Below are 25,894 nucleotides of genomic sequence, written 5' to 3' on the forward strand. Positions count from 1 at the left end.
ATGAAGACATTCATCTGCTGGGTGGCTCACTAAAAGGTCAGCAGTTCAAATCGCTCCATAGGACAAAGCGAAAGTGATCTAACTCTGGAAATTTGACTTGATGGCAGTGGGTTGGGTTTGGCCCCTACGCACTAGATGCCAGTAGCATACCTGACCTGGCTGTGACAATACAGATGCCTTCTGACATTTCCAAATATCCCCTGAGGAGGCCCAGGTGCCTCTGGTTGAAAACTCGTGCTTGAACGAAGGGGTGACTACTTACTGTTACATTAATGATTACAGAGTCCTTTCTATATTTAGTTTTATAGTGAAGTATAATCAAGGTTTGAAAATCTTACTGGACTTTAATTCCATGTTAAATTCATGGGCTAGGTATCAAAGAACAGTGAAATATAAGCTCACACAGCTGGAAAATACTATTTAAAATAATATTTAACCTCTTTGAAGGACAATTTGGCAATGCCAACCCAAATTTAAAACGCAGATCATCTCTGACCTGGCAATTGCACCTCCTCAAAGGCTTACATGACAGATTTAATTCCCCCAGTGAGAAAGGAGAAGGGGTCAAGGATACTCACTGGGGCACTGTTTAGAATTAGCCAAAGATTAGAAATATGTTAAATACCAATAGAAATGGCTCAAAGAAATCAAAGTACATTTTCATAACAGGATATTAAGCCATTTAAAAAAATGAATGAGCCAGTTCTTTCCATGTGCTAAAATGGAATGGAGCTCAGATATAACCTTTAGTGGAAAAACTTAGCAAAGTATGAACTGATTATGGTATGGGTCCTGAAAGAAAGAATCTAGGAATATGTGCATTTATCTTCATCTATAAATAGCCTGTCTTGGGTAATAGACACTGAAAAAGACCCAGTTTTTACTATACACATATACACACATACTCATCTATATCTCAACTATATGTGTGGGTGGCTGTGTAGTAAAAATTGAAACTATATCATCATGATTTGCATGTGTATGGTTACCTTATAAATAATGACACCTAACATAATACACAGCCCACTGTCTCAGGTCAAATCTGACTCACTGTTAATCCTCTGAGGCTGTAAATACTGACAGGACGAGATTGCCTGTCTTTCTCCCTCAGAGCCAGTGGTGGAGTCAAATCACTGGCTACACGTGGTCTTTTGGCTAGCAGTGCAACACCAAAGCTCCATTCAGTACACTTTAGAAAAGCTTCTAAAACCTGGGATGAGAAAGGATACCAGAAAGAAAGCGAAATCCTAACAAAGCCAAAGCCATGCCTGTTACAGTACCAGTGTTTCCAAACATGCCAGTGAAGCCCTGTAAGTGTCAGAAGTCAGTGATGAGGAAATGTGGGCCCAAACTTCTCTAGAAGTGCACACAGAGTGAGAATACAGACATGTGTCCTGGGCGACATTCAGGGATCTAGCTGCTGCCGGACAGTTCGGTGTATTTTGGAGCTAAACTGACGTGAGTTTGAGTTTTGATTCTGTTGAGATGGATTAGCCAGAGTGACTGTGATGATGGGTTTTTGCCCTGCTGTACATAGGGTTGCAGATGCAAGTTGGTGCTGAATCCACAGCATCTACCATCAGTCCCATCTCTCTCGCTCTCCTTCCTCATTCAATGACCCTGCCATATTTAATCACACAACATCCTCCAGTATTCCTTGCTCTTTTATGTCTCTGAAGGCTTTCTCTTGGCGATGGCTCTGGGATCACACCCACTCATTCATCTTTTAACATCTTTTATCTGGCCCAGTAGATACGGTGGTTCGAAGGCCCCATGAGAGAAAGATGGGCAGTCTTCTTCTGTGTGATTTACAGCCTCAGAAAACTCACTAGAAGGTCAGCTATGAGTCGGTTCTGACTTGAGGGTAATAAGCAGAATCTTTAAAGCCTTCGTTGAACTCTGACCTCCCTTGAGACCTTCTTGTCCCACCTACTAACCTGGGGATGAGAAGTGAGAGGCTTGTGCAGGCGGAGAGCCATTTGGATCATTACCAAAATTAGTCACTTAGAATCCGAGATCTTTCTGATTTCACTAGTAATTAATTCCAAACCAAATTTCTATTTTGGGCATCACATGCCTCAGTATTGTAGGAGGAACTCTGATGTTTATGTATCAGGGAGGTGAAACCAACCTCCTAGAACATCTCCCAGTGGCTTTTCAGAGGTAGTAAATCACACAGAAGTGCACTATCCATCTTTTCGTGTGGAGCAGTTGATGGATTTGAACCATGTGTCTTCCGGTTGGCAGCACAACTGTTTACCCCTAAGCCACCAGGGCCCCCTAGGAAAGCTATAGGCAGTGCAAACAGCTGATGCGCTTGGCTACTACCCAAATGGTCGGAGATTCAAGCTTACTCAGAGGCGCTTTAGCAGAAAGGCCTAATGACCTCCTTCCGTAAGCACCCGGTCATTGTCAGTTCTATGAAGCCCCGTTCTCCTGTGACATACATGGAGTTGCCGTGAGCTGGAGCCAACAGCAAGGGTGTCTTTACTGGCAGGAAAGTGTAGTGCAGTTAACAGAGACAAGGCTGATGCTAGGAAAGCACATTTGGTCGATAAGGAATTTATCGAAACATCTTGTGTTGCAAGTCAACACTCTTTTCCACTTTAGCGTGGTCTCATTTCCTGGCTAAGAAAGTTCAACTTCCTCTCCTGCACGTCTCTTCCCCCCACCCACCCCCATTCCTTTGCAATTGGCTCGATTCAAGTAAATGCCACAGTGTGGGGGAGTCGCTCTCCTTGCTGGCTCCTACTATTTGCGAACATAAAATTGTTCGTGATGCCAAATTTCAAATCAGCCTCACATAAACCCTGCTTCAGGGCACAGCCTGGAGTTCCTCCCGGATAGGGGACAACTGGGCCCACTGGTGGGGCAGTGGTTTCCACACTTAGCTGCTCATGGAAAAGTGAGCTCTGCAGGAAAAAACTCCAACAATCTGCCTCTGCAAAGATGCCAGCCTAGGAAACTGCCCTGTCCAGTAGGGTTGATAGGAGCTGGAATCATCTCAACAGCAATGGGCTTTAGTTCGGAGGCGGGGGTGGAATGTGTCTCTGCGTGCGTGGGTGCGCGTGTAATTACTTAGACTTCCAATCATGGCCTCGGATTTTCTTTGGAATAGGACTAAGTGTGTGTGTATGTGTGTAATACACTTACAGAAAAGTACATAAACCAAAATGGATGGTACCATGATGCAAGCATGTTACAAAATAGGTCCTTTGACTCCAGGAGCACTCAATGGTGCCATTTCCCTGCCGTTCTAGAGGTATGCACGTCTTTGCTTTGTGAGACCGATGTAACACCTAGGTGTGCATTCTTCAATGAAATAGTTGACTTCCATTTTGAACCTTCTGTAAACAGATCCATACTGTGGATAGGCTTTTGTTTGCCCTTCCCTTCCTCTCCTGCCCTTCCCATTCCAAGAATGATTCTCTGTGTAAACCTGTCCCTAATTTTTTTTTTCGTTTGTTTCTTGCTTGGCGCTTTAACAATATGTGAGATTCATTCAGGTTGTTTACCAGAGGGTATAACTTTTCTAGGCTCTTTGATGAACACCAAGTAAGCCTTTCAACGTGACAAGCTCGCTCTTTCCTTGTGTTCCATGAAGGTCGGAGACCAGGAATGCAGCTGTTGTGAACGCAGCCACCAAGTAGAGAAGTAGAGGTAGTGTGATGTGATACTCACTAACAACATTGGCTTGTCCCGTGAAGATGGTGTACTGGAGCTCATAGGAGACCACGCTGAACTCATCGTCAGAGGTCCAGTGGACAGTGATGGTGTCGTAGGATGCTGTGCAGAGTTCTTCTCGGATTGTAGGAGGGTTGGGAGCTGTGGGGGCAAGAATGCTCATCAGTTTCAAGACACTGACTAGTCCAAGTAGATCTTTCTACTCCCGGCCGTCAGCACTACCCTCCCACACATCCGGCTAGGAGATTATCACAGTGGTTCTTAACGGCACTGCAGCTCATAAGCCAGTAAGAACTTAGCTTTGTTTACCAGACAGTTTTCTGCAGAAGGGGAAAAAAAAGAAACACAAAATTTCCTTCCTCTACATTCAATAGACAGACAACTTTTGCAATCAAGGGTTAGATGGCAAATACTTCAAATTTTGTAGTGTATTGTCTCTGTCGTAACTGTTCAACACCACTGCAGTGAAAGTAGCAGTTGGCAAAACACATGAATGAACGTGGCTGGGTTCTCACAAAGCTTTATTTACAAAAATAGGCAGAAGGGTGGGCATGGACTGTATGCCAAAATTTGCCAATCTCTGATCTACATGACGCTTGCTATTTTCATATTGAGGTACCCAAGTGGAAAGATGTCAATGTTTTGTTATCTCATAGCAAATGAGCCAAATCATTGCTTAAAATTTTTCTTTCAATGGATATTTTTTTATGCCTTATGAGAAAAGTGCATTAGTGCAACCCTTGTTTTTTCTCTTTTCTCAACTTCAAGAGTTATTTTAAATTGAGTGTGATTATCAGTCAAGTATGAATAGTTCATTTTATTCCCCAAGAGAAATATGACTCTGTGACATTTGGTTAACTGTGTTACCTGGAGAGGGCTGCTATTTTATTTCCTTAACACATCCTGGAACAGAGAAACGTCCAAATATTTCCAAAATAATTATTTTTCAAATGACTCCCTACTATATTGATTTCAGTGGCAGGTTTTATGAGAAGAGTTTATGGGCAAGAAAAAGATCCGGCAAAGAGTGCTTTCCATTGGCAATGATAGTTTAGAGCCGAGATTATCAAACTGTGGCCTGTGGGTCAAATCTGGCCCACTGCCTATTCTTTTAAATAAAGTTTTATTGGAAAACAGCCATGCCCATTTATTTACATATTATCTATGGCTGCTTTTGGCAATAGCTGAGCTGAGCAGTTGTAACTGAATGACCTGCAAAGCCTAAAATATTTTCCATCTGGCCTTTTACTGAAAAGGTTTGCCAACTCCTGATCTAGGGCGTCTGCTGTCACTTTTGCATACACCGTATTGAACAAAAAGAGACACATAGCTGCATTCTACAGATGAACTACTCTCGAGCTTTTCTGACATGATCATAGAGATCTGTTCAAAACTTTGATCAGGATTAACAAGTCCAAAATAAATCTGAGAGTCAGACTTTTGAAAATGGTTACTTTTATTTTTTGAAAGAAAAGTTTTCTTTTCTACTGGTTTGCTTTCAGAGTTCGTATACGTTGTGTTTCACACCAGATCTTTTGCATTTCCTTTACCCACCCACCCCTGCGCTCATCAAATTGTGTGACCCTATGCTGACCCCCTGGCCATCACACCCCTCTGATCCTCCCCTCCTCCCCTTGGATCCTCATACACTTTTTACCTAGTTATCTTTCTAGTTATGCAACAGTGGTCTTAACATGGATTATTTTCATCGTCTTGATTTTGCCACCTGAAACTCTACCTAGGATAAGATTCCTAAATAGTAAGAAACTTGGTAGGCTGGCCATAGAGTAGACCAAGTAGCCTAGCTATGTCTGCTACAGAATGCATTCCATGGAAATGAGTGATTCGCTATAACAATGTGTTACGTTCTGCATTAAAATAGAGGGATCCTACATAACCTTAGGAGTCTTTGGTGGCTTTTGGCTGCTAACCAAAAGATTGGCGGGTCCAGTCCACACAGAGGTGCTCTGAAAGGAGGTCCTGATGATCTCCTTTTCAAACCTCAACCACTGAAAACCCAGTGGGGCACAGTCCTACTTGTAGACATGCAAGCTTGCCAGCAATTGGAATAGATCTGATGGCAACTGGGTTTGGTGGGGTTGTTGTTTTGTTTTTTTAACATACGCTGAAGTCATTCTTTCTGGAGTATATATTTATACATCTGTCTCCCAAAGTATCCACATGCAAGACTGAGCATGCTGTGTTGGAACCTGGATGTGCGCGAGTCAGCTCTGCCACCAGGAAATGCTTTCCACGGGGGAGCCCCAGCTGCGCCACCAAATGTGCTCGCCATTGTCTGGGTGGTCCCTGTGGGTGTGGACGCAGTCCTGCACACACCGCTGGAGAAATCCTTGCGCTCCCATAATTGAACTAGTCCACTGGCTCACATCTCCACCAACCACAGGCAAACGAGCTTGCGCTTTCTGCCTTGCGGTATTTCATTAAATACAAAGAAAGCCTATCTTCAAAATAGGCAAATAACTGCGAGACACATGGCAGTAGCCACAATCAGGGAGAGAAGGGAAAAAAAAATCACCTCCCTGGGTTGGTTATTAACTTGACATCTCACTTAGAGGCACGATGATGGGGGAGGGGGGATCTTGTTTTTGCAGCTAGGCATTAAATATAATCACCCTGTTTTGATGATAAACCCATTGGGTTTTGTCGTGAAAAGTCAATATACAATTTACTGTAAATGGTTGCAGCGGCCTGCTGCCAATTTCAATATCCACAGAGTGGAGACTGGAGCTGTTATTTTCTTGCCTCTGTCTCGAACAGAACACGAGGAACAGGGGGCTAATACTCCACAAACACTGCGCTTCCTGCTTACAAACGTCTGATAAACTATTTGGACTTGGCAGTATCAGTCAAGCATCGTGTGTTATGGCCACGGTCCATGTTATGTCTAGAAAGGGACCACATTTCTCTTTGGAGTTGACGGCTAAGAAGGCATACTACCAGGTAGCCCATATGGGCTTTAGTTCAGGGTAAACAACCATCACGGTGATAGATGGCATGCACATTACATTCAGCACAAATAAATTTCCCCTTTAATCAGCACTTTGGTATTCATGCTGTGCTTAGAATGGGAATTGGGTGGGCACATTCTTGTCAACAAAACCCTTATTTTGTACAAAACAGCCATTTGTCCATTTTCCCTCTCTGCCCATGGCTTTTGGTGACCTTGTGGAGATTTGCTAGGTAGTCTCTTAAATAACACCTTTCTTTCCCTGACTGAAGGGCAGACTTGACTGGCAGATTCTTTTTGTTCATCCTGTGCTCTTTTCTTTCAACCCAGAAACATGAGCATGTTGCTTAGAGGTGGAATAGCTGTATTGGGATCATGTGGTTAAAAGAAGGAACAATTAGAACGGCACAATAAAAAGAGCATGGGGTCATCACTGGATGACCAGTCTCTGCCCAGTTCTGTGACAGGAGCATTTTCAATGGGTCTGGTTACTTCTACTTGATTTACTGGGTTTGGTTTTGGTGTGTTGTTTTCTTTGTGTGTGTGTGTGACAAAACTTATTTCAAAATTACACATAAAAAAAGGCGTTTTTAAAGAGGATATCACAGTGAAAAAAAGAACCTGGCCTGGGGAAATCTAAACCTACACTATCCAATCCAGAAGCTCCTAGAATGTGGGTTGTTCAGATCTCAAAGACGTGTAGCTAAAGTCAAAGTCAAACTTCACTAGTCATATTCTCAGCAGTTCCATGTGACTATTAGCCACCACTGTGCTGGCCAGAGGGGCTATAGAATGCAGCCATCGTCTAACAAATTCTAATGCAGAGTGTTGGTTGAGATATATCTCCTTAAAAAGGAGGGCATTATATCCATCATAAATATTTGAAACGAAATTCAGTTCCTTTCTGTAAATGCTTTTTTAAAACACTTTTTTATTAATTTTAATGGACATTTACAGAAATTTTGTATTTCCATTCATGTAAATGCTTTTTGAGTACATCTCTTCGCCCCCCCCATCCAAACTATAGTTATAGGATGTAAAAGCGAATGACATAAGAGAAAAAGATGTTTGTGGGACAACTTGACTTTCTTGTAAATGCAGGAATGTAGAAGGAAACCAAACCAAGCAAGCTCTGGTTTTCTGGATACATGTTCCTGGAATATAGAACTCTGTGATTCCTACCCAGATGGTAAACAAAACCATCACATACTGTTCCCCCTCTCTTGCTCCTCCTCTGCCAACCACTCTCCTGAAAACATGCAGCTGGGGAGCTGATGCGTTAAGTTAGAGATGTGGTTCTCTCATACACTGCATGTCCTAAGGTCAGACACAGCTCACTTCACTGTGCCACTGTACTGTCTGCATGTCACAAGCAGCAGTAGCTTTTGGTTAGGCCAGACATGGGTGTCTATCTGGGCCACATGTGACAGGCATGGTTAGGGACAGGAGGAGCATGGAGTTCTCATTTGGTTGTTGGCTTTGTGGGGTTTTTCTTAAGCTTGATGAGAAAAAAAATGTCTATCAACTCTGTGCTTTTGGATACTTGGTACTAGGACTTTCAAGGGGATTTCTGCTACATTTGTGATGGAGTTCAGCCTTTTTTGAGGCAAAGCAGAGGTCTTTGGAGTGGGTACAGTTACCAGTTCTGCCTCTGCTTAGCTATCTGCCCTCTCACAAGTCAGAAGAACTTCCTTCTTTGCACAATAAGGATTCGAATACTTACCAGCAGTCAGTGTCGTGAAGATTAAATGGGACTGTAACTATAAAGGGCTGGAGAAGGGGAGATGGTGCATTAACGTTGCCTGTCAGCTTTTCTCTTCCAACCTAACTCTTTGTGAGTCAGATGCTGTGAAGACTAATTTCTGTGTCAATCTGACTAGGATCCAGCCTCCAGCTGTTTGCTCAAATACTAGTCTCCATGTTGCTGTGAAGGTCTTTCATAGTTGTGATTAACATACACAAACAGTTGACTTTAAGTCAAGGTGATTTCCCTCCATGATTTGGATGGGCCCCATCCAGTCACTTGAAGGCCTAAGAGCAAAAACGGAGATTTCCCAGAAAAGGACTCAAGACTGTAACTGAGTGTTTACAATATTAAAGATAACATAAAAGATAATACCTGTTAGGTAATCCAGACATTCAAGCAATTTCTTCTCTCGGGAGAAATCTAAGGCAAAGGTATCAAACGTGTCATTGAGGTTGATTTCAGGAATTAGAACCTGGGAGGAAGCAGTTGCCATGGAAACTCTGTAATTATAAAAAAAAAAAACAGGTTTTAGAAATGTCAAGATGGCTTTAATTGTCATTGCTTAAAGATGAAAAAAAATAAGAGGCAAATAAATATCAGTGGAAAAAAACCCCTGACCCAGCAATCCTACTATTAAGGATATACCCCACAGGCTTGAAGGCTGGGACTGGCTGCAGCATTATTCACAGCTGCCAAACACAAATAACCCAAGTGTCCATCCTGTCCGATAAGTGATTTGTGGACTGCCTGTACAATGAAGTCCTGCCACACTTTACAACATGGAAAAACTCTGAAAAGATTCTACCAAGTGAAGTAAGTCAGCCACAAAATGAAAGACACAGACTGCGTGATTTGACTTAAAGGAAATCTCTACAATCAGTAAATGCAGAGGGACCAGTGATTTCTAGTGGGCAGCAAAGGTTGAGGGGAGAGAGAGAAGCACGGCCAAAAGGGGAACGAATGACAGTTAAAGGGGGAAAAAAATGCAAACAGATAGTGGTGACGGATGCACAACACAGAAGGTAATTATGTCACTGAATTGTACACATGCGAATAATCTGTTATATTTTACTGCAATGATAATAAATAATAAGAATAATAATGATTTTAAAAAGTGTTGCTTTTATACAGGAGCTTTAGCAGGGTTCAACACAGAAAGAGAGAAAAAAAGTGAATGCAAGCTTTTTTCCAAAACGAAACCCCAACAGAATAGTTTTACTCTCTTTCTTCATACTTAATGAAAACAAATTCCCCTGGAGGCGAGTGGATATTCATACTTCATGCAGCAGCCTGGCCTGGTTGAATCTTCGCACATCTGTCTGTAGAACTGTTTGTTCATTTCAGACCCAGGACCTGGCCCACTTCAAAGAAGAGAGCTCCAAACATTTCAAATGGCATAACAAGAAAAGTAATGATTAAAAAAAGAAGAAAAAGGTAATGTTTCCAAATAGAGGATTATTTTAATCAATTCCGACTCTTTCTCTAAAATAAACTTTTAGAGAAAAGAGGCTGGGTCTGGCTCTTTCTTGTCCGTCTTGTATTCATTTTCTTGCACCATATTCCCAGCAGATGCCATGGAAAATATTCATGAGTATTCTCACAGCATCCCCAATAGATCCACCCACTTTCATTTAGAGAGTTTTCTGTTAGAGTTCTCATTTGAAGGCTGGAAAGCAAAGCGTTCGTATGATCCAGTCTCCTCCTAGGCATTCTCACATTGATTTGTTAAATGTAGTTAGTGCATCATTATTTGGATCGATTGAAAAAAATGTGACTGATTTGCTTTAAAAGAAGATAACTGTAGCATGAAGCATATGGCATCTGAGCAAATAAACCCATGATGGAACTTGTAATCTTGTTTTTTTACATTTTCTTAAATTAGTAAATACTGTTTACTAAAGCACTACTATATGTATGATGTGCTATATCTTGTTGTTTAAGAAGCTCAATATCACCAGGCAAAACCAGACCAGGTACTTGACTATTTAATTAACCATGAGTTACTCAAGTGGAAGTTCAAATTGAAGCTGGAGAAAATGAAAGCAAGTCCACAAGAACAAAAACATGACCTTGAGTCTACTCCACTTGCATCTAACAACCCTCTCAAGAATGGGTTTGAGCCTTTGAACACTTATGATCGAAGACCAGATGAGTTGTGGGATGATATCAAAGATATTACCCATGGGGAAAGTAAAAGGTCATTACAAAGACAGGGAAGAAAGAAAAGACCAAAATGGAAGATAGAAAAAGCACTGAATATTGCACTGGAATGCAAAGATGCCAAAACAAAGGGAAGAACTCAGCAAGTCAAAGAGTTGAACAGAAAGTTTCAAAGGGCAGTCCGAGAAAACAAAGTAGTATAATGAAATGGGCAAAGAGCTAGAGTTGGAAAAGAAAAAGAGAAGCTCTCGCTCAGCATTTTTTGAGTTAAAAAAAACAACAAAACAAAACAGCTGAAAAATTCAAGCCTCGAGCTGCAATACTGAAAGACACTATTGGGTTTTTAAAATTGTTTTAAATTTTAATAATTTTAATGAACATTTACAGAGATTTTGGATTTCCATTCATTCATTGCTGTACTTCTCTCTCCGCCTAGCCCTCTCTCACCCCCACCCCAGTTCGCTCCTCTCTTTGAAAAGTAAAAGATAGGCTGCAACACTTCCATGATACATCTTCAAGGATATGAACATGTACGGCTAAGCACAATTGATAACAGTGCATCTAAATTCCAAACTCAATCTCCATAATAGTCTATGTGTTTCCTACTGCCAAAGGGGCCCTTTAGAGTAGTGAGAGAAGATCTTCACCCTGAAACCCACAGCGTCCCTTTTCCGCAGGAAGTAGCTAAGAGAATATGCCATCCCCTTTTCCTTATGAATCAGGGTGAAGTCTCTCTCAGGGAGGAGTGATAGGGAATGGCAAAGGATACACTGACAAAGGAGATTTATCAGAACTGGCTTTAACAAGCACTGTGGCAACTGGACAATTAAAACAGACATTTGGGGGGGGGAGAAGAACAAACTGGGGAGGAGGGTAGAGAAAACAGTGCAACAATGAATGAATGAAAACCCAAAATCTCTGTAAATGTTCATTAAAACTAATAAAATTTAATAATAATTAAAAAAAAAAAGAAAAAAGAAAAGTAAAAGAAAAACTCCCTTCCTGGTACACAATCCCCCTGCACCCCGTGAATAAGTCAGTAAGCATCAAAAGAAGATGGAAGGAATTCATGGTCACTGTACTAAAAAGAATTAGACGGCATGGAATCATTTTAGGAATTAGCACATGATCAAGAACCAATGGTAGTGAAGAAGGAAGTTCAAGTTCCACTAAAGACACTGGCCAAATGTAAAGCCTTAAGAATTTATAAAACACTGAGCAATGATTTTATGAATTATCACCTAACTTGGGAGGCACTGGAGAGCATTATGCTGAGGGGACTAACTCAGTCCTACGAGGATAAATATTGTATAAAACCATTATTGTAGAATGAGTATGAGGATCCAAGAGGGGTGGGAGAGGGTGGAAGCAGAGGGATGAGGATGTGCAGGGGGGCAGTGAGGGAAACTGAGAAAATTTGTTCTTAAACAATATATTCTAATTTTGTAAATAAGTAGGAAATGAAAAAAAATTATAAAATATCAAGTGACATCCCAGTAGATGCAGCCCTGGACACATGCTCACCAGGCTGGGCAAAAAAAAAAAAAATCTGAAAGACAACCTCCTGTCCAATGACTGGCAGAGATCCATATTTGTTCCGTTCCCCAAAAAGGTCATCCAACAGAATGTAAAAATTATAGAACACCATTATTAATATCACATGCAAGTAAAACCTTGCTGTAGACTATTTAAAAATAGCTAAAAAAAAAAAAAAATAGCTAGACCACGACATTCAGCAGCAGCCGCGGCACCAGCAATATCACTGCTGATGTTGGATGGACCTTGGAGGAAAGCGGAGGACATAAAAAGGGTGTCTATTTGTGCTTTATTGACTATGCAAAGGCATTTGACTGTGTGTATCATAAGTTGTAGCTGATATTGAGAAGAACGATGTCAAGTGTGAACATGTGTAAGCATACACATTTTCTTGTCTATTGATGTATAGCACTTCATAGATGTTGGGTTTTACTAAAAATGGAAATTGTGACCAAACCCTCTGCCTCTCTGCCAAGCGTGCGTGTGTGCGTATAAGGTTGAGCATGCCTCCCTCTGCCTCTCCTCTTCTGGCCTCACTTGTTGCCAACACTACTCCCTTCCTCCCTAGCTAGCTACTTAGCCTGCTAATCTCCAAGTCGAGTTTTTCCTTTGCCTAGAGCTTTCCCTTTAGCTGCCCGGCTTTGCCATGGGAAAGTCTGCTGTGGGGGACCTCTCCAAAGTACTGAAGAGCAATGGTGTCTCTCTGGAGACTAAGGTGCGTCTGATACAGGCCATGGTCTTCGCAATCACTTGTTATGCATCAGAGAGTTGGACAATGACCAAGGAGGATAGAAGGAGGATTGATGCCTTTGAGCTGTAGTGCTGGAGAAGAGTATTGAGAATACCATGGACTGCTAGGAAAACAAACAGATTCATCCTAGAAAGGGTTAAACCGGGTGGCTCCTTGGAGGCAAGGATTCTGAGGCTCCGTCTAACATACTTTGGACATGTTGTGAGGAGAGACGGGTCCTTGGAGAAGGACATCATGCTTGGGAGGTTGGAGGGACAGCGCAGGAGGGGAAGGCCCTCTATGAGGTGGATTGATTCAGTGACTAGGATAATTGGGTTGGGAGTGTCAGAGACAGTGCGACTGGCACAGGACAGAGCAGAGTTTAGGGCTGTTGTACATAGGGTCGCTATGAGTCACAAGTGACTCGACGGCACATAACAACAACAACAACAACAAGAGCTTTCCCTTTGTTCTTAGCTACAGTTGGAAAGAGGAAGTGTGAGCCTTTAATAGAATACCACGGCTTGAGATGCCTTAGGAAAAAGGCCTGAAAATCTGATACAAAACCTCCTCCTCCCAGTTACTCAAAAGTCTGCAGGACACAATTTTCCTATGTGCACTGTCCTATCATCTGCATATAGCATGTGCCCACTTGGTGTCCTTGTTTTACCTTTTGGTAACCCTCGCAATATTTCAAACAATTTCACCCTGCTGTTGCCCATATAATAGGCTACCAGGCAGGGGAAGCTTACCCTTTATAGTGATACTATCTTTATGTTGTTGGTCGGAAACAAAATCTACAATATCTCTGGGGTCTACCTGTAAAGTCTACATTTCGAGAGAAATGATGTCGCGGTTACACCTTTGCTCTAAAGTAGCCAGTGCCTCACATGATACCCTGCATATACACCAGTCAGCTGTTGTGGAGTCCGTTCCAACTACAATGCCTCGTAGGAGTCAGACTAGAACTGCGCTCCACCGAGTCTTCAGTGGCTGAGCTCTCAGAAGCAGACTGCCAGGCCTTTCTTCTCAGGCGTCTCTGGGTGGACTCAGAACCTCTTTGCTACTAGAAGCCTAGCGTGTTAATAATTTTCACCCCTATACACATTGTTATGCACCATCGTCAAGTTGAATACGACTCATAGGAGGCCTGTGAACAACAGATCTGAACCCTGGCCTATCCTGTGCCATCCTCGCCCTCGGACACACCTGAGCCCTTTGTTGCAGTCACTGTCAATCCATGTGACTGAGGGTCTTCCTCGTTTTTTGCTGACCTTCCACCTTTCCAAGCATGGTGTGTGCAGTGGTTGTCGCCCCCTTCTCCCCCCATCACTTACACAATGTCATGAACCTGGCTGAAGGCAGCCTACAGACAACTGTCAGATTTGTGTTCTTCCACTTAATCTAGAAAACTCTCAGCTGAGCTTTTCATGTGCCTCTTATCACTCTGCATAGATTTGGACTCTTACAAAGAGAATGTAACTTTACTGTGAAAATTATTCCAGCGAAACCAGTACATGAATATTTGTAGCAGTTTCATCCATCAGTGCTAAACACTGGAAGCAACCATGATGTCCTTCAAGAGGTGCATAGACATACCGACTATGGTCCATCCATATTAAACAAACAACTCAGTCCCACTGTGTCAGAACGGATGGACAGCTGCCCCTCCAGTGGGTTTTCAGAGGCTGTAAGATGCGCACGAGGAGAGTGCCCATCTTTCTCTCGAGTTGGCAGTGCAACTCTTTAGCCACTATAATTCAGCAATTAAAGAAATGAACTATCAAGCTCTGAAAAGCTGTGCCGGAATCTTTAAATGCACACTAAGTGAAAGAAGCCCGTATGAGGAGACTACGTCTGGTAGGACTCCAGGTATAGGGCCTTCTGGAAACAACCACACTACAGACACAGTGAGAAGAGCAGTGGTCAGGGCATATGAGGGGGATGAGGAAGTGAAGCCCAAGGCATTTGCAGGGCAGTGCAACCATCTCTTGTGAACCTGTCACAACCCACAGGACGGTACAGCACAGAGAGGGAACCCAACTGGGAACTACTGACTTTAAGTAATAGTGAGACAGCCGTAACGAATGTACTCTAGGGATGTGGTATGCTAATATAATAATAAAGGGTGGCTATGTGAGGGGGAGGGTTTATATGGGAAATGTGCATTTTTGATCAACCTAAACCCATTCTAAAAAACCAAGTCTGTTAAAGAATTATGCCCCTGAGATGCTCGAAAGCATTAGAAAACAGTGACTGTAGTTGGAATATTCCTGGCACGTGTTCAGCATTCTAGAAGTGTAAATGAGAGGAAGGAGAGAGAAGTTGCTCGACAATGTTGTCACTAGCGTGACACTGGGATTCATTGTTGAAAATGTGAAGAGGCCTAAGCTCTGGCAAGAAAGGCTTCAAGTGTTTGGATGAGGGTGGGGACTTTAACGTCACCTCCTCGCCTTTCACCAAGAAGCCAAGTGTGTGACTCTGTTGGCTCAATACTGCACCCGAGTGAACTGGACTAATTGTGGTTCCTAACTGCCAGAAATCCAAGCCAGATTCAGAAAAGGATGTGGATGGGGGGATGTCGTTACTGATGTCAGATGGATCTTGGCTGACAGTGGAGATGATCAGGAAGCTGTCTAATCTATGCTTTACTCACTATGTAAAAACATTTGTGTGGATCCTAAGAAGTTATGGATAACATGGTGAAGAAGGAGAAGGCCAAAGCACTGAAGTGTGCTTACGCAGAACCTGTCCATAGACGAAGCAGCAGTTACTGAGATGAAACAAGGGGATAGTGAATGGTTAAAAATAGAGAGGTATGAATCTGGGTTCTTTTATTATCTCCATTAAATCTATATGCTGAGAAAGTCATTCCACAAGTTGCACTCTATGGAGAAGAATGTTACATCAGGATTGGAAGAAGACTCATGGACAACCTGTAATACGCAGATAGCACAGCCACGCTTGCTGAAAACAAACAGGACTTGACGCACTTGCCGACTACAGCTTTCGGAATAGGTTATACTTCAACATGAAGAAAGCCAAAATCTTCAGAAGGGTACCAAAAGGCAACATGATAGATGAGATGGAAATTTTCTGCTAACTTATTTTACTTACATCCAAAATCGCCACCCATTGAAGAAATCAAGAAATCAAATGCTGGAGGTCACTGGGGAAATTGTCTGCAAAATACTTCTTTAAAGTACTAAAGAGCAAAGATGTCATTCTAAGAGCTAAGCTGTCCTTGACTCAAGGCACTGTGTTTCCTATCACCTTAGATGCATGCAAAGATGGGCAATACAGAAAACAATCATGAATAAATTTTAATTACACTGTTGATAAAAAGCATTCAATGCACAGAGAATTGCCAGAAGAAGAAACAAATCTGTCTTGGAAGCCTCACGGAAGAATGCTCGTTAGAAACAGATATGACAAGACTTCACCTCCTGTATTTTGGACATGTCATCAAGATGGACCAGTCTTTGAAGACGGTCATCGTGTGTGGCAAAGTAGAGTAATAAAGAGAAAGAGCCTTAACGAGATGGACTGCGAAGTGGCTGAGGCAGTGGGCTCAAACAGAACAACAGAGGATGGAGCAGGGCCACACTGGGTTTTGTATCGAGGATGGGAATTGGGGCTGACTCAACGGAACCACGCAACAACAAGAACAACTGATAGGCAAGGGGAGGCCTCTTATAGGTATTGTTCACAGATGTGTAAAGAGCCCTAAGAAAGTGATTTCTTTGCCTCTTTGCCATCTGTAAATGGAAAAGAAAATACTCTCTACATTCTGTTAAGGATTGAATTGTGGAGCCCAAAACGTTATGTTGAAGTCCTAACCTGTGACAATATGAACATGGTCCTCTTTGGAAATGCATTTTCTTTGGCTATATTAAAGAGGTCATATAGAACAGTCTAAATCAAACTCCTCTAGAGTAATTTCTTATAATGAGTGTAAAAAAGACAGTTGTTATGTACCATCCCATCGACTACAACTCATAGTGACCCTATGAGAAAAACTCTGAACCTTGTCCTGTCCTGAGCCAATCTCAGTGTCTCTGACAAAGCTGACCCCACTGCCACAGTAGCTCTGTCAATAATCCATCTCATCCAGGGTCTTATTTCTCCAAGGACTGATCCTCCTTGGCAACATTCTCAAAGTATGGGAGTCAGAGTTTCAAAAGCTTTGTCTTTGAGGAGTATTCTGGTTTCACCCTCTCCAACAAAGACCTGTCTGTTTTCTTTGCAGTCCATGGTATGGTCAAAATACTCTTCTCTAGCACCACAACTCAAAGGCATTGATTCTTCTTCTGTCTTCTTTGGTCACTGTCCAGCTCTCTGATGCACAGAGAGTAATTGTGAAGACCATGGCCTGGCTCAGGTGCATGTTGGTCTCTGGACTGACATCCTTGCTTCTCAGTACTCTGGAGAGGTTCCGGACCGCAGATTTTCTCAGTGTAATTTGTCTTAAGATTTTTCTGACTGTTGGTGCCAAAAGTGTTGATTGTAGACCTGAGCAAGACAAAATTGTTCACAATGTAAGTCTGTTCTCCATCTGTCATGACGCCCAGTGGTGAGGGTCTTTGTTTTCTTGATGGTGAGACGCAACCCATATCGAAGACTGTAGTCCTTGACCTGCTGCAACAAACTCTTCAAGTCCTTTCCAATTTCAGCAAGTAAGGTTGTGTCATCTGCATAAAGCAGGTTGATGAGTCTTCCTCCAATCCTGATGCCACATTCCTCCTCATGAAGTCTAGCTTCCTGAATGAGCTGTTCTGCATATAGACTAAAAAGTTATGGAGAAAGGATGCATCCTTTCTCGTTTTTGAACCATGCCGTGTTCCCTTGTTCTGCTCATACAAGGTTTTGCATGAGCACAGTCAAGTGTTCTGGGATTTCCATTCTTCTCAATGTTAGCTATAGTTTGTTGTGAGCCGCACAAATATGAGGGAAGATGACATATGAGGAAAATCTACAAGCAGAGCAACACCAGTGACTGCTGGCAGACGCTAGAAACTAGGAGAGAGCCCCACAGAAGGAACCGACATGGCAGCAGCCCGATTTAGACTTCAGCTTTCAGAACTGTGGGAGAAGACATTTCTAATCTTTTAAGTCGAAGGATGAGCAGTCTCCTCCCAAGCAAGTAAATGCTTCTGAAAACCTGCTGGAGGCTCAGCTTTGGGTCATTTCCAATTGAACAGTCCACGAAAACAATCTCTGTCTGCCACCTATGGTACCTTTAGTTATGACCCCCTTACTTGACTGTTGTTTGTTGTTGTTATGTGCTGTCGAGTCGCTTGCGACTCATAGCGACCCTATGTACAACAGCCCTAAACTCTGCTCTGTCCTGTGCCAATCGCACTGTCTCTGACACTCCCATCCCAATTATCCCAGTCACTGAATCAATCCACCTCATAGAGGGCCTTTTCCTCCTTAGCTGTCCCTCCACCCTCCCAAGCATGATGTCCCTCTCTAAGGACCGGTCTCTCCTCACAACATGTCCAAAGTATGTTAGACGGAGCCTCAGAATCCTTGCCTCCAAGGAGCCACCCAGTTAAACCCTTCCAAGGACAAATCTGTTTGTTTTCCTAGCAGTCCATGGTACCCTCAATACTCTTCTCCAGCTCCACAGCTCAAAGGCATCAATTCTCCTTCTATCCTCCTTGGTCATTGTCCAATTCTCTGATGCATAACAAGTGATTGCAAAGACCATGGCCTGTATCAGACGCACCTTAGTCTCCAGAGAGACACAATTGCTCTTCAATACTAGCCTTCTAAGAATTTCAAGTATGCCACCTAGCAAAGGGCTCGAGATACCTGCATCCATGCAGAAAAGTGCAAAGGCATATATGGTGCTATCAGATGGATTCAGACAGGATTTTTAGAGGAAATAATCGAGTTATTCTGTTGTGTGATGTCCAGTGCAGAAAAGCGCATTGAGTTAAGCTGATGCAAACATCTAACTTTGACCTGTGTGTATGGGCACAAAACGGGTCCTCAGTAGGTCAGTGGATCTCACTGCCTCTGGCTTCCACCCTTCACCTCTCCCGTGGTAGAAGCCTCATCTAAAACAGATTCAGTTCCCAAATGCCTTCTGGCTTATGTGGTTACTGTCCTTTGGTACCACTGAATGGATTTGGATGAAGCAGAACCCCACGTGACAGGAGAACTGCTCCACACCTGGCTCTATGGTCCCCTAAAGTGGAATGAAAATGTGTTTGTCAAGTGGCACTGCTACAAACGTGTGCCATCTTGATGCTGGGCGACTGAAAGAGCTGAGGTTGGGCGGCACAGCCTGAGAGCCAGAATCTCTGGAGATGATTTGGGGTTTTTAACACCTACATATTTTGTGGATGACAGGGAAGATAAGTATCTCCGGCTACTATTTCAAATTCTTACTGGCATGACAAGAAAGGGGAGATCAGCCAACTTTAACATTTGCAGCCATGTTCTTGCTTCTCAAATCTTTGTGCCTCACTTTCTGGTCTTGCTGATAAGTTGCCAAAATCCAACTTGGCACTTAGTTCTAAAACATTTTCCTGTGTTATCGTCATATCTGTGTGTGTGTGCGTATTTGTGTGAAGCTCTCCTTGTTAATATAACGGGGCCATAGGGACATCAGTTTCCATCTAGATGCTAAAAGGGTGAGGTGCCTAATTAGTGAACCACTAATTATGCTTAGGGAGCTCTGGTAGCCTACTGGTAAGAAGCCATGCTGCAATCCCAAAGGCACATGGTTCAAATCTCCCAGCTGCTCTGCAGAAGCAGGATGGGTAATCCCCTTCTGCGGGATTTAGTGCCTCTGAAAACCCAGTGGAGAGTCAGCTGTGGGATCGTTCTGGCTAGACAGCACACAAGAACAACAAAGGAAGACCCTCAACCAGATGAACTGATAAAGTGACTGCAGCAGTGGGTTCGAGTGTGTCCGAGGTGATGACGATGGCGCAGGACAGGACAGGGCGCAGGTCTGTGGTTCATATGGTCACTATGAGTCGTACTTGACGTGATGGAACATACCACCACCGCCAACAGAGGCAGCGATAGCTTTTTGTTTCTTTTTCTCATTTGATGCCCTTAATGTCAGTAATATAGAACGCTGGTGCCACAGGGCATAAAGTATTGGGCTGCTATCTCAGAGAGTCAACAGCTGGCCTCTGTCAACTGACCCACAGAAGATGACAGTCCTTTCCTACAAAGATTTACAGCCTCAGAAATGCAACAGAGGGGAGGTTCCAGTCAGAACTGACTTGATGGCCCTGTTTGTGTGTGTTCAATCTCCAAGGCGGAGTCTCTGAATGATGGGGGTGTGCTTTGGAAGAGAGACCTGACAATATCTACTTTAGAAAAGTCAGCCACTGGAATTCACTATTTGAGCCTAACACCTGTGGGTCCCCATGAGATGCTATCGGCTGTAACCATCTGCACCATGCAGGAACTCTTAAAAAATCTCAGGGATGTGCTGAAAAAGGAGTGCAGTTCATAAGGCATTTTAGTAGTGAGACGTTGCGCTGCAGTCCCAAAGGTGTGTGGTTTGAACCGACTAGTTGCTCTGGGAGAAGGATGGGCATTCTGCCCTCATGCCATTTACTGCCTCTGAAATGGCTGGAGGGTCAGCAAGGAATCCGTTCCAACCCGATGGTACACAACAACAACAACAACAATATTCTCTCAACAAAGGTACTCTGCTACTCAACATGATTTACTTTTGGATTTCGTAGACCAACTCTCTTATGATTGGATTTAGTGATTGACTGTTGTTTTATTTCAGTATAATTTTACGAGGGTGCATATACAATTACACAAAGCCTAGCAAGTTGGTGTGATTTTAGGACACAGTATATGTTTTCTTTTAGGGTCATCTTAGTGAGGTAGGAGGGAATAGAATTGGTTTTTGTATGCTCCCTATGTGCTAGGAATAGTGTTAGTGAGTTGTAGCACATTGTTCATTTTAGGCAGCTCTGGTGGCCTAGTGGCAAGGAACTGCACTACCACCAGAAGGCACGCAGTTCAAGTCCACCAGGTGCTCCGTGGAAAAATGAAATGCATTCTCTTCCCAAGAGATTTACTGCCTCTGAAAACCTGCTGGAGGGTCAGCTATGAGTCAGTTCTGACTTGGCGGCACACAACGTCTTTTGACTTTATGCCTTCAGCAAGCCTATTAGGATAGTTGTCCTTGTTTCTAGAGTCACCCATGCAGGCAAGCAGCTTGCTCTGTGCTTGTGCCAGGTGGCCAGCGTCCTGCCCTCTTAGAGCACTTGAGCAAAATAAGCATTGGCCATACTAAAGAGCACCCCAGTCCTCCTCCTGACTACACTCAGAGCAGACCCCAGCAGTCAACTGCAGAGTGGAAGCAGCTCCTATCACACAAAGCCTCACCCTCTTTCTCCTTTGTGTTCTTTGTACTTTTCTTCAAGACATTCTTGCAGTTGTGGCTTAATACATGATAGCAGAATGCATGCCAAATGTGAGCAGTTTAATAGTGCAGAAAATGGCATGTTAAATCTCACTGTTGGAATGCCTTCAAGATTCAAAATTATTAGTAGGCTTTTCCTACCTGAGTAGAAGAATAAAGATGGCTGAGAAGGGGTAGACGCGTCACAGCTGGTGTGATAGGGAGCAGAAGGAGAAAGTTCTATTCGAGAGAATGTTCTATGAGAGGCTCAAGGAAACAGAGGCAGGTAGATATATACCAGAACTGGAAGGCAGACAGACAAGAAGCATTCGCTGATATATTTCGATATGAAGATAAAGATCCAGTGAACATATGTGACGTAGAGAGGCAGCATTCTTGTTTTCCAGCAAGACGGCCCAGGTTTGATTCCCGACTGATGCATTCATCTGTCAGTTGTGTACCGTCAAGTTGGAAATGACCCATAGCTGACTCTCCAGCGGGTTTTCAGAGGCACGGGAGGAGATTGTCCTTCCTTCTCCCACGGAGAAGCTGGTGGATTTGAACCCTGTGCCTTTGGGATGGCAGTGCAGCTTCTTACCACTAGGCCACCAGAGCTCCATCCCTCCGCCAGAGGCTTGCATGGTGCTGTGCAGCTGAACAGGTTCCAGTGGGGCTTTTTTAGACTAAGACAGACTGGGAATAAAGGCCTGGTGATCTATTGAAAATGGGAGCCGATGGACCCACCACGCACCACAGTAGTCACGTTTACAACTGGCCATGAGGATGTTTGCCCAGGACCAGGTGGCATTTCATTCTGCCGTGATGGGGTCACCATCATCAGAGACCACAAACAAAAATGAATACTGGGTTCACTTCTTTTGGGGCTAGATGACAGATGTGACTCTGAATAGTCACTTCACTGCGTCATCATACCACCTTGAGCTGGAGGAAGGACTTCATAGATCCCAGCTGCAAAGCGTAACGCAAGCATCTGTCCACTGGAGTGTCCGCATTATTAAGGGATGGCTTGCAGGGCTTAACTTTAGGCCAAGTCTAGGGAGGTTGAGTAAGTTTCACATGAAAGCAGCGAAGGCAGTGCCACCCTTGCAACACAGACATCAGGAGGACCAGCATGTGGGCGGTCTCCTGGGGCTTTGTAGTGAAGACGTGAACAAATCCACTGCAGATGAGTTACTATCAACTCATCATGGCTGTGTCAGACACGGTGCAATCACTTCTAGGCCTCCAGGGCAGCAAAAGAGAACACACAAGGACAGCTTTCACTTTCTCCTTGAGAGTGAAGTGGTTCTGACAGCTGACCTTTGGGTAGCAACCATATTCTTTTACGCACAGCGCCACTAGGGCTCCTTTCTCTGGTGTTAAACCAAAAAGCCAAACCCACTGCCATCAGGGTCAAGTCCCACCCCATGTGGATGAGGCTGGAGAGATGGCTTCAACCTTCTCTCATGAAGTGGCAGATGGATGCAAACCATTACACTGTCGGTTAGCTCCTCAACTGTGCCGGCAGGGACTCCATGGCTGCTCTGGGGCAAGGGGGACCACCTGTGAAAGGGAATGAGGTGAGAGATCACAGGCACTGGTGGGCGAGGTCATTGACGTGGCCACGTGGCTGGCTGAGTGTTCTTATGGGGTCTCCAGAAGTGAGCTGGACACTGGGTGACTCACTTTCATGCCAGTCGAATACATGTGCTCAAGCACTGCTCGTTCCGACCACTTGGATGGCATCCTTTTTAAGTTCCCGAAGGAACACAGCGGGTTTGAAAAGGAGGTTTGAGATTGCCAACTTGGCCTTTCCCCCCCACCCCACTACATGAGTCAGCCTTGACCTTTCAGAAGAGGCAAAGCTTCTCAACCACATAATAGACTTACACAGAGCACAGCACCCGTGTGATTCCACCCAGCCCCCCCCAATACCCCAAAGTAGAGAAATCCTAGAGCAGAAAGGGAGATTTCCCTTTTATGTTGTTTGCTTTTATTTGAATTCTTTGTCATCAAGTACATGATAAAAATCAGTGCTGAGAGTCTCAATAAATGCTGTTTTTGTACCATCATAAGCTTTCTCTCCAGCCCCTCTGCCTCTCAGAGCTGCCGATTTATTCTTTCCAACTGTGGACTCTTGTTTCAAAGACCTTGAACTCCAAGCTGTTACTGAAAGGGCTTTGACATGTCAAAGTCAAGCATATTTCCCTGGAACAAAACAATCCCAAGTCTCTATTCTCTCTGGTACTCAGCCCTCCAAGTGAGAAGAAAAGTGAGGCGAGGGCGAGGCCAGCCAATCGCATCCAAGGTCCAAGCGCCCCAGGGCCACGGGCTCCCAGTGGGCCCCCAGCGGGCCCTGCACTCACCTCTCAGTGATATTCTTAGCCGTCTGCAGGAAGCGGGCATGATCGTTCTCCTTGAGAGAATGTTCCGCCTGGGAGATGAGTGATGCTGACCGCTCGATGCACTGCTTGCAGTTGGCGATCTGCTGAGCCAGCTTCCGGAGCCTCACCACCTAGAGCAGAAAGAAGCAAGCAGGTGGTTACATGGGGGTAGGTGGCGAGTGAGAAAGGCATCAGCTAGACATTCCTGGAACAGGCACTGTGCTAGCCCCACGTCCCTCTCTAACAAAAGTTCATCGACCCGGCACTGGGAGCTACTGGAAACGTGGAGCAACCCCTTATGGCCCCTTTGTCTTAGATACTCTTTATCTCCTTGGACAAGTGTTGCTGATTTGCTTTATGAGGAAATGCTGAATTGTGAATTGCTTCCCTGTTGATGTGGATGGGAGAGATGTTGCCTGGAGGTGAATTATACAAGATCACCAGACCTCTTCCCTGGATTATTCCACATCATTACTCGAGGACCCTGGGGAACTCTGGAACTTTCTACCTCTAGTTTTTCCGGATGTGCCCTGACTAAATGAAAATTCCTTGACTGGTGAATTTATCAGTCAAAATGTCTTCTAAAAAGTTCTTTGCAAGTTGCATCATAGAAGTGTGATGTGAATGCATTAGGTATCACTATTTCCCACACTATCTAAAACCCATGTGTTAATTAACAGAAAGGGAACGTGGGGGGGGGTGTTTCCCCCCCCCCATTGATTAATCTCTTTCCTGTTGAGCAGATGAGAGAAAGCCAAAAAAAGCACAGCTGGGCCATTTCCCTGGGCTGGGAACGTCATTTCCAGGCACTTGTGTGCTTCCTTGATAACTCAGAACTATTTTGATAAGCCTTTTCCAGTCGGGATAGCACTGCAGGTTTGGTTCACAACCTCCACTCCATATCCTGATTCTGTCTTGCTTGAAAATGACCCGCAGACTTAATTGACCAAAACCTCTGGGGCAGGCCAAGATAAGACCAAGGTAATGCACTTGACTGGTCCCTTGGATGTGTGGAATCTGCTGGGAGATGGAAGACCTCTGGTCCAAAGCCAAGTTAAAATCAGAGCACTAATTGGATGTGCCCTGTGTCTAGTGCCCCCAATCCAGACACCCTTGGACAGGTCTTGGCTGGCTTTGAGATAATTCTGGAATGGAAAACAGCCTTGGGCAAATGGGTGAGGAGGAGGCCAGTTAATCTGTCTTCACAGACAGAGCTGGCCCCAGCTCCCTCCAGAATTCCTGCGAACACTAAGAAATTCCATCTTTCTTGAAGTCATCGTTATCATCCGCATGTTGCTCTAATTGGAGAAAAGGAAGGAAAGAGATGTCAAAACTGAAGGTCTCCGAGGACCGTCCCGCCCCAGCAATGAGCTACAGGAAACGAAGGAAATGAATGCCAAATTGAGAAGCCACAGCGACAATATTTCAGTGCAAAGGTGAGAAAAATTCCTGCAAGTAGAGGGTCAGAATGAAGTGTTAAAAATGTGTGGGCAAAGAGTAAATGACCTGGAGCCTGGTAAGAGGTTCACCTCGTAATCATAGCAACTTCTCCCAGTGGCAAAGCGGTGTTCATTAGTTGGATAAAATAACCTTAACTTTACACAGACTCGACCTTAGCTTTTGACATCACTATAGCCAGAGGCAAAGCTAAGAAAGACGTTCTGTCCAATTCAGGATATTAGCATGTATTCAAAAGAAATTGTCAGTGGAAGGAAAATTCCAGAAGGAAAAAGAATTTACAGTCTCCAGTGCAGCCGAGTGATGGGAGGGAACATTTAACCGCAGAACAAGAATGCTAGAATACACGTTACCAATTTGAGGGTGTTTCATGCAATTCTCGAATAAAAGAAAAGGAGGATAAACTAGTTCTTAAAAACAAATTTATCTCAGTGCTACATCCTTTGGTTTTTGCCCATTTGTGGCCATGCATATTGTAAGTGTGACACTGTTTGAACACCAGATTCTTTTCAGTTCTAGTTTATTCTTTATCATTGTCCACCATGATGCTTGGGGGGAAAAATCCTGCTGGGTCCAGTGGAGGATTAATGGGGGAGGCAGACCCTCAACGAGGTGGACGGCCATAGAGCCTTAAGCACAGCAGCCACTGGGAGGGGGGAGCTGGAGCAGCATGAGGCCTGGTTCTGTGCTGTGGCACTCAGGGCCACTGTGGGGCAGGGCCGACTCAAGGACACCTCAGAACGATGATGACATGGTGTCGGACACAGAAATGCCAGAAGAGGGAAAGAAAGCAAAGCACTAGGCAAAGCTGTAAATTATGTCTGGATTAAAGGGA

General features: G+C 44.0%; 1 protein-coding gene across 3 annotated transcripts in view; it reads right to left on the reverse strand.

The window, feature by feature from the left end:
* MID1 (midline 1 (Opitz/BBB syndrome)) overlaps positions 1 to 25,894 on the reverse strand; it is a 232,517-nt gene that overhangs the window by 30,877 nt on the left and 175,746 nt on the right. For all 3 annotated transcript variants that reach the window (XM_006892359.1, XM_006892360.1, XM_006892361.1), the window contains 3 exons: positions 23,584 to 23,732; positions 8,772 to 8,899; positions 3,682 to 3,825 (listed from right to left, as the gene is read on the reverse strand). In XM_006892359.1, coding sequence (XP_006892421.1) covers positions 3,682 to 3,825; positions 8,772 to 8,899; positions 23,584 to 23,732 — 421 coding nt within the window. The remainder of the gene's footprint in view (positions 1 to 3,681; positions 3,826 to 8,771; positions 8,900 to 23,583; positions 23,733 to 25,894) is intronic.

The sequence above is a fragment of the Elephantulus edwardii genome, unplaced genomic scaffold (assembly GCF_000299155.1).
Source record: "Elephantulus edwardii isolate Elephantulus edwardi_28Jun2011 unplaced genomic scaffold, EleEdw1.0 scaffold00115, whole genome shotgun sequence".
In the NCBI taxonomy this organism is placed as follows: Eukaryota; Metazoa; Chordata; class Mammalia; order Macroscelidea; family Macroscelididae; genus Elephantulus; species Elephantulus edwardii.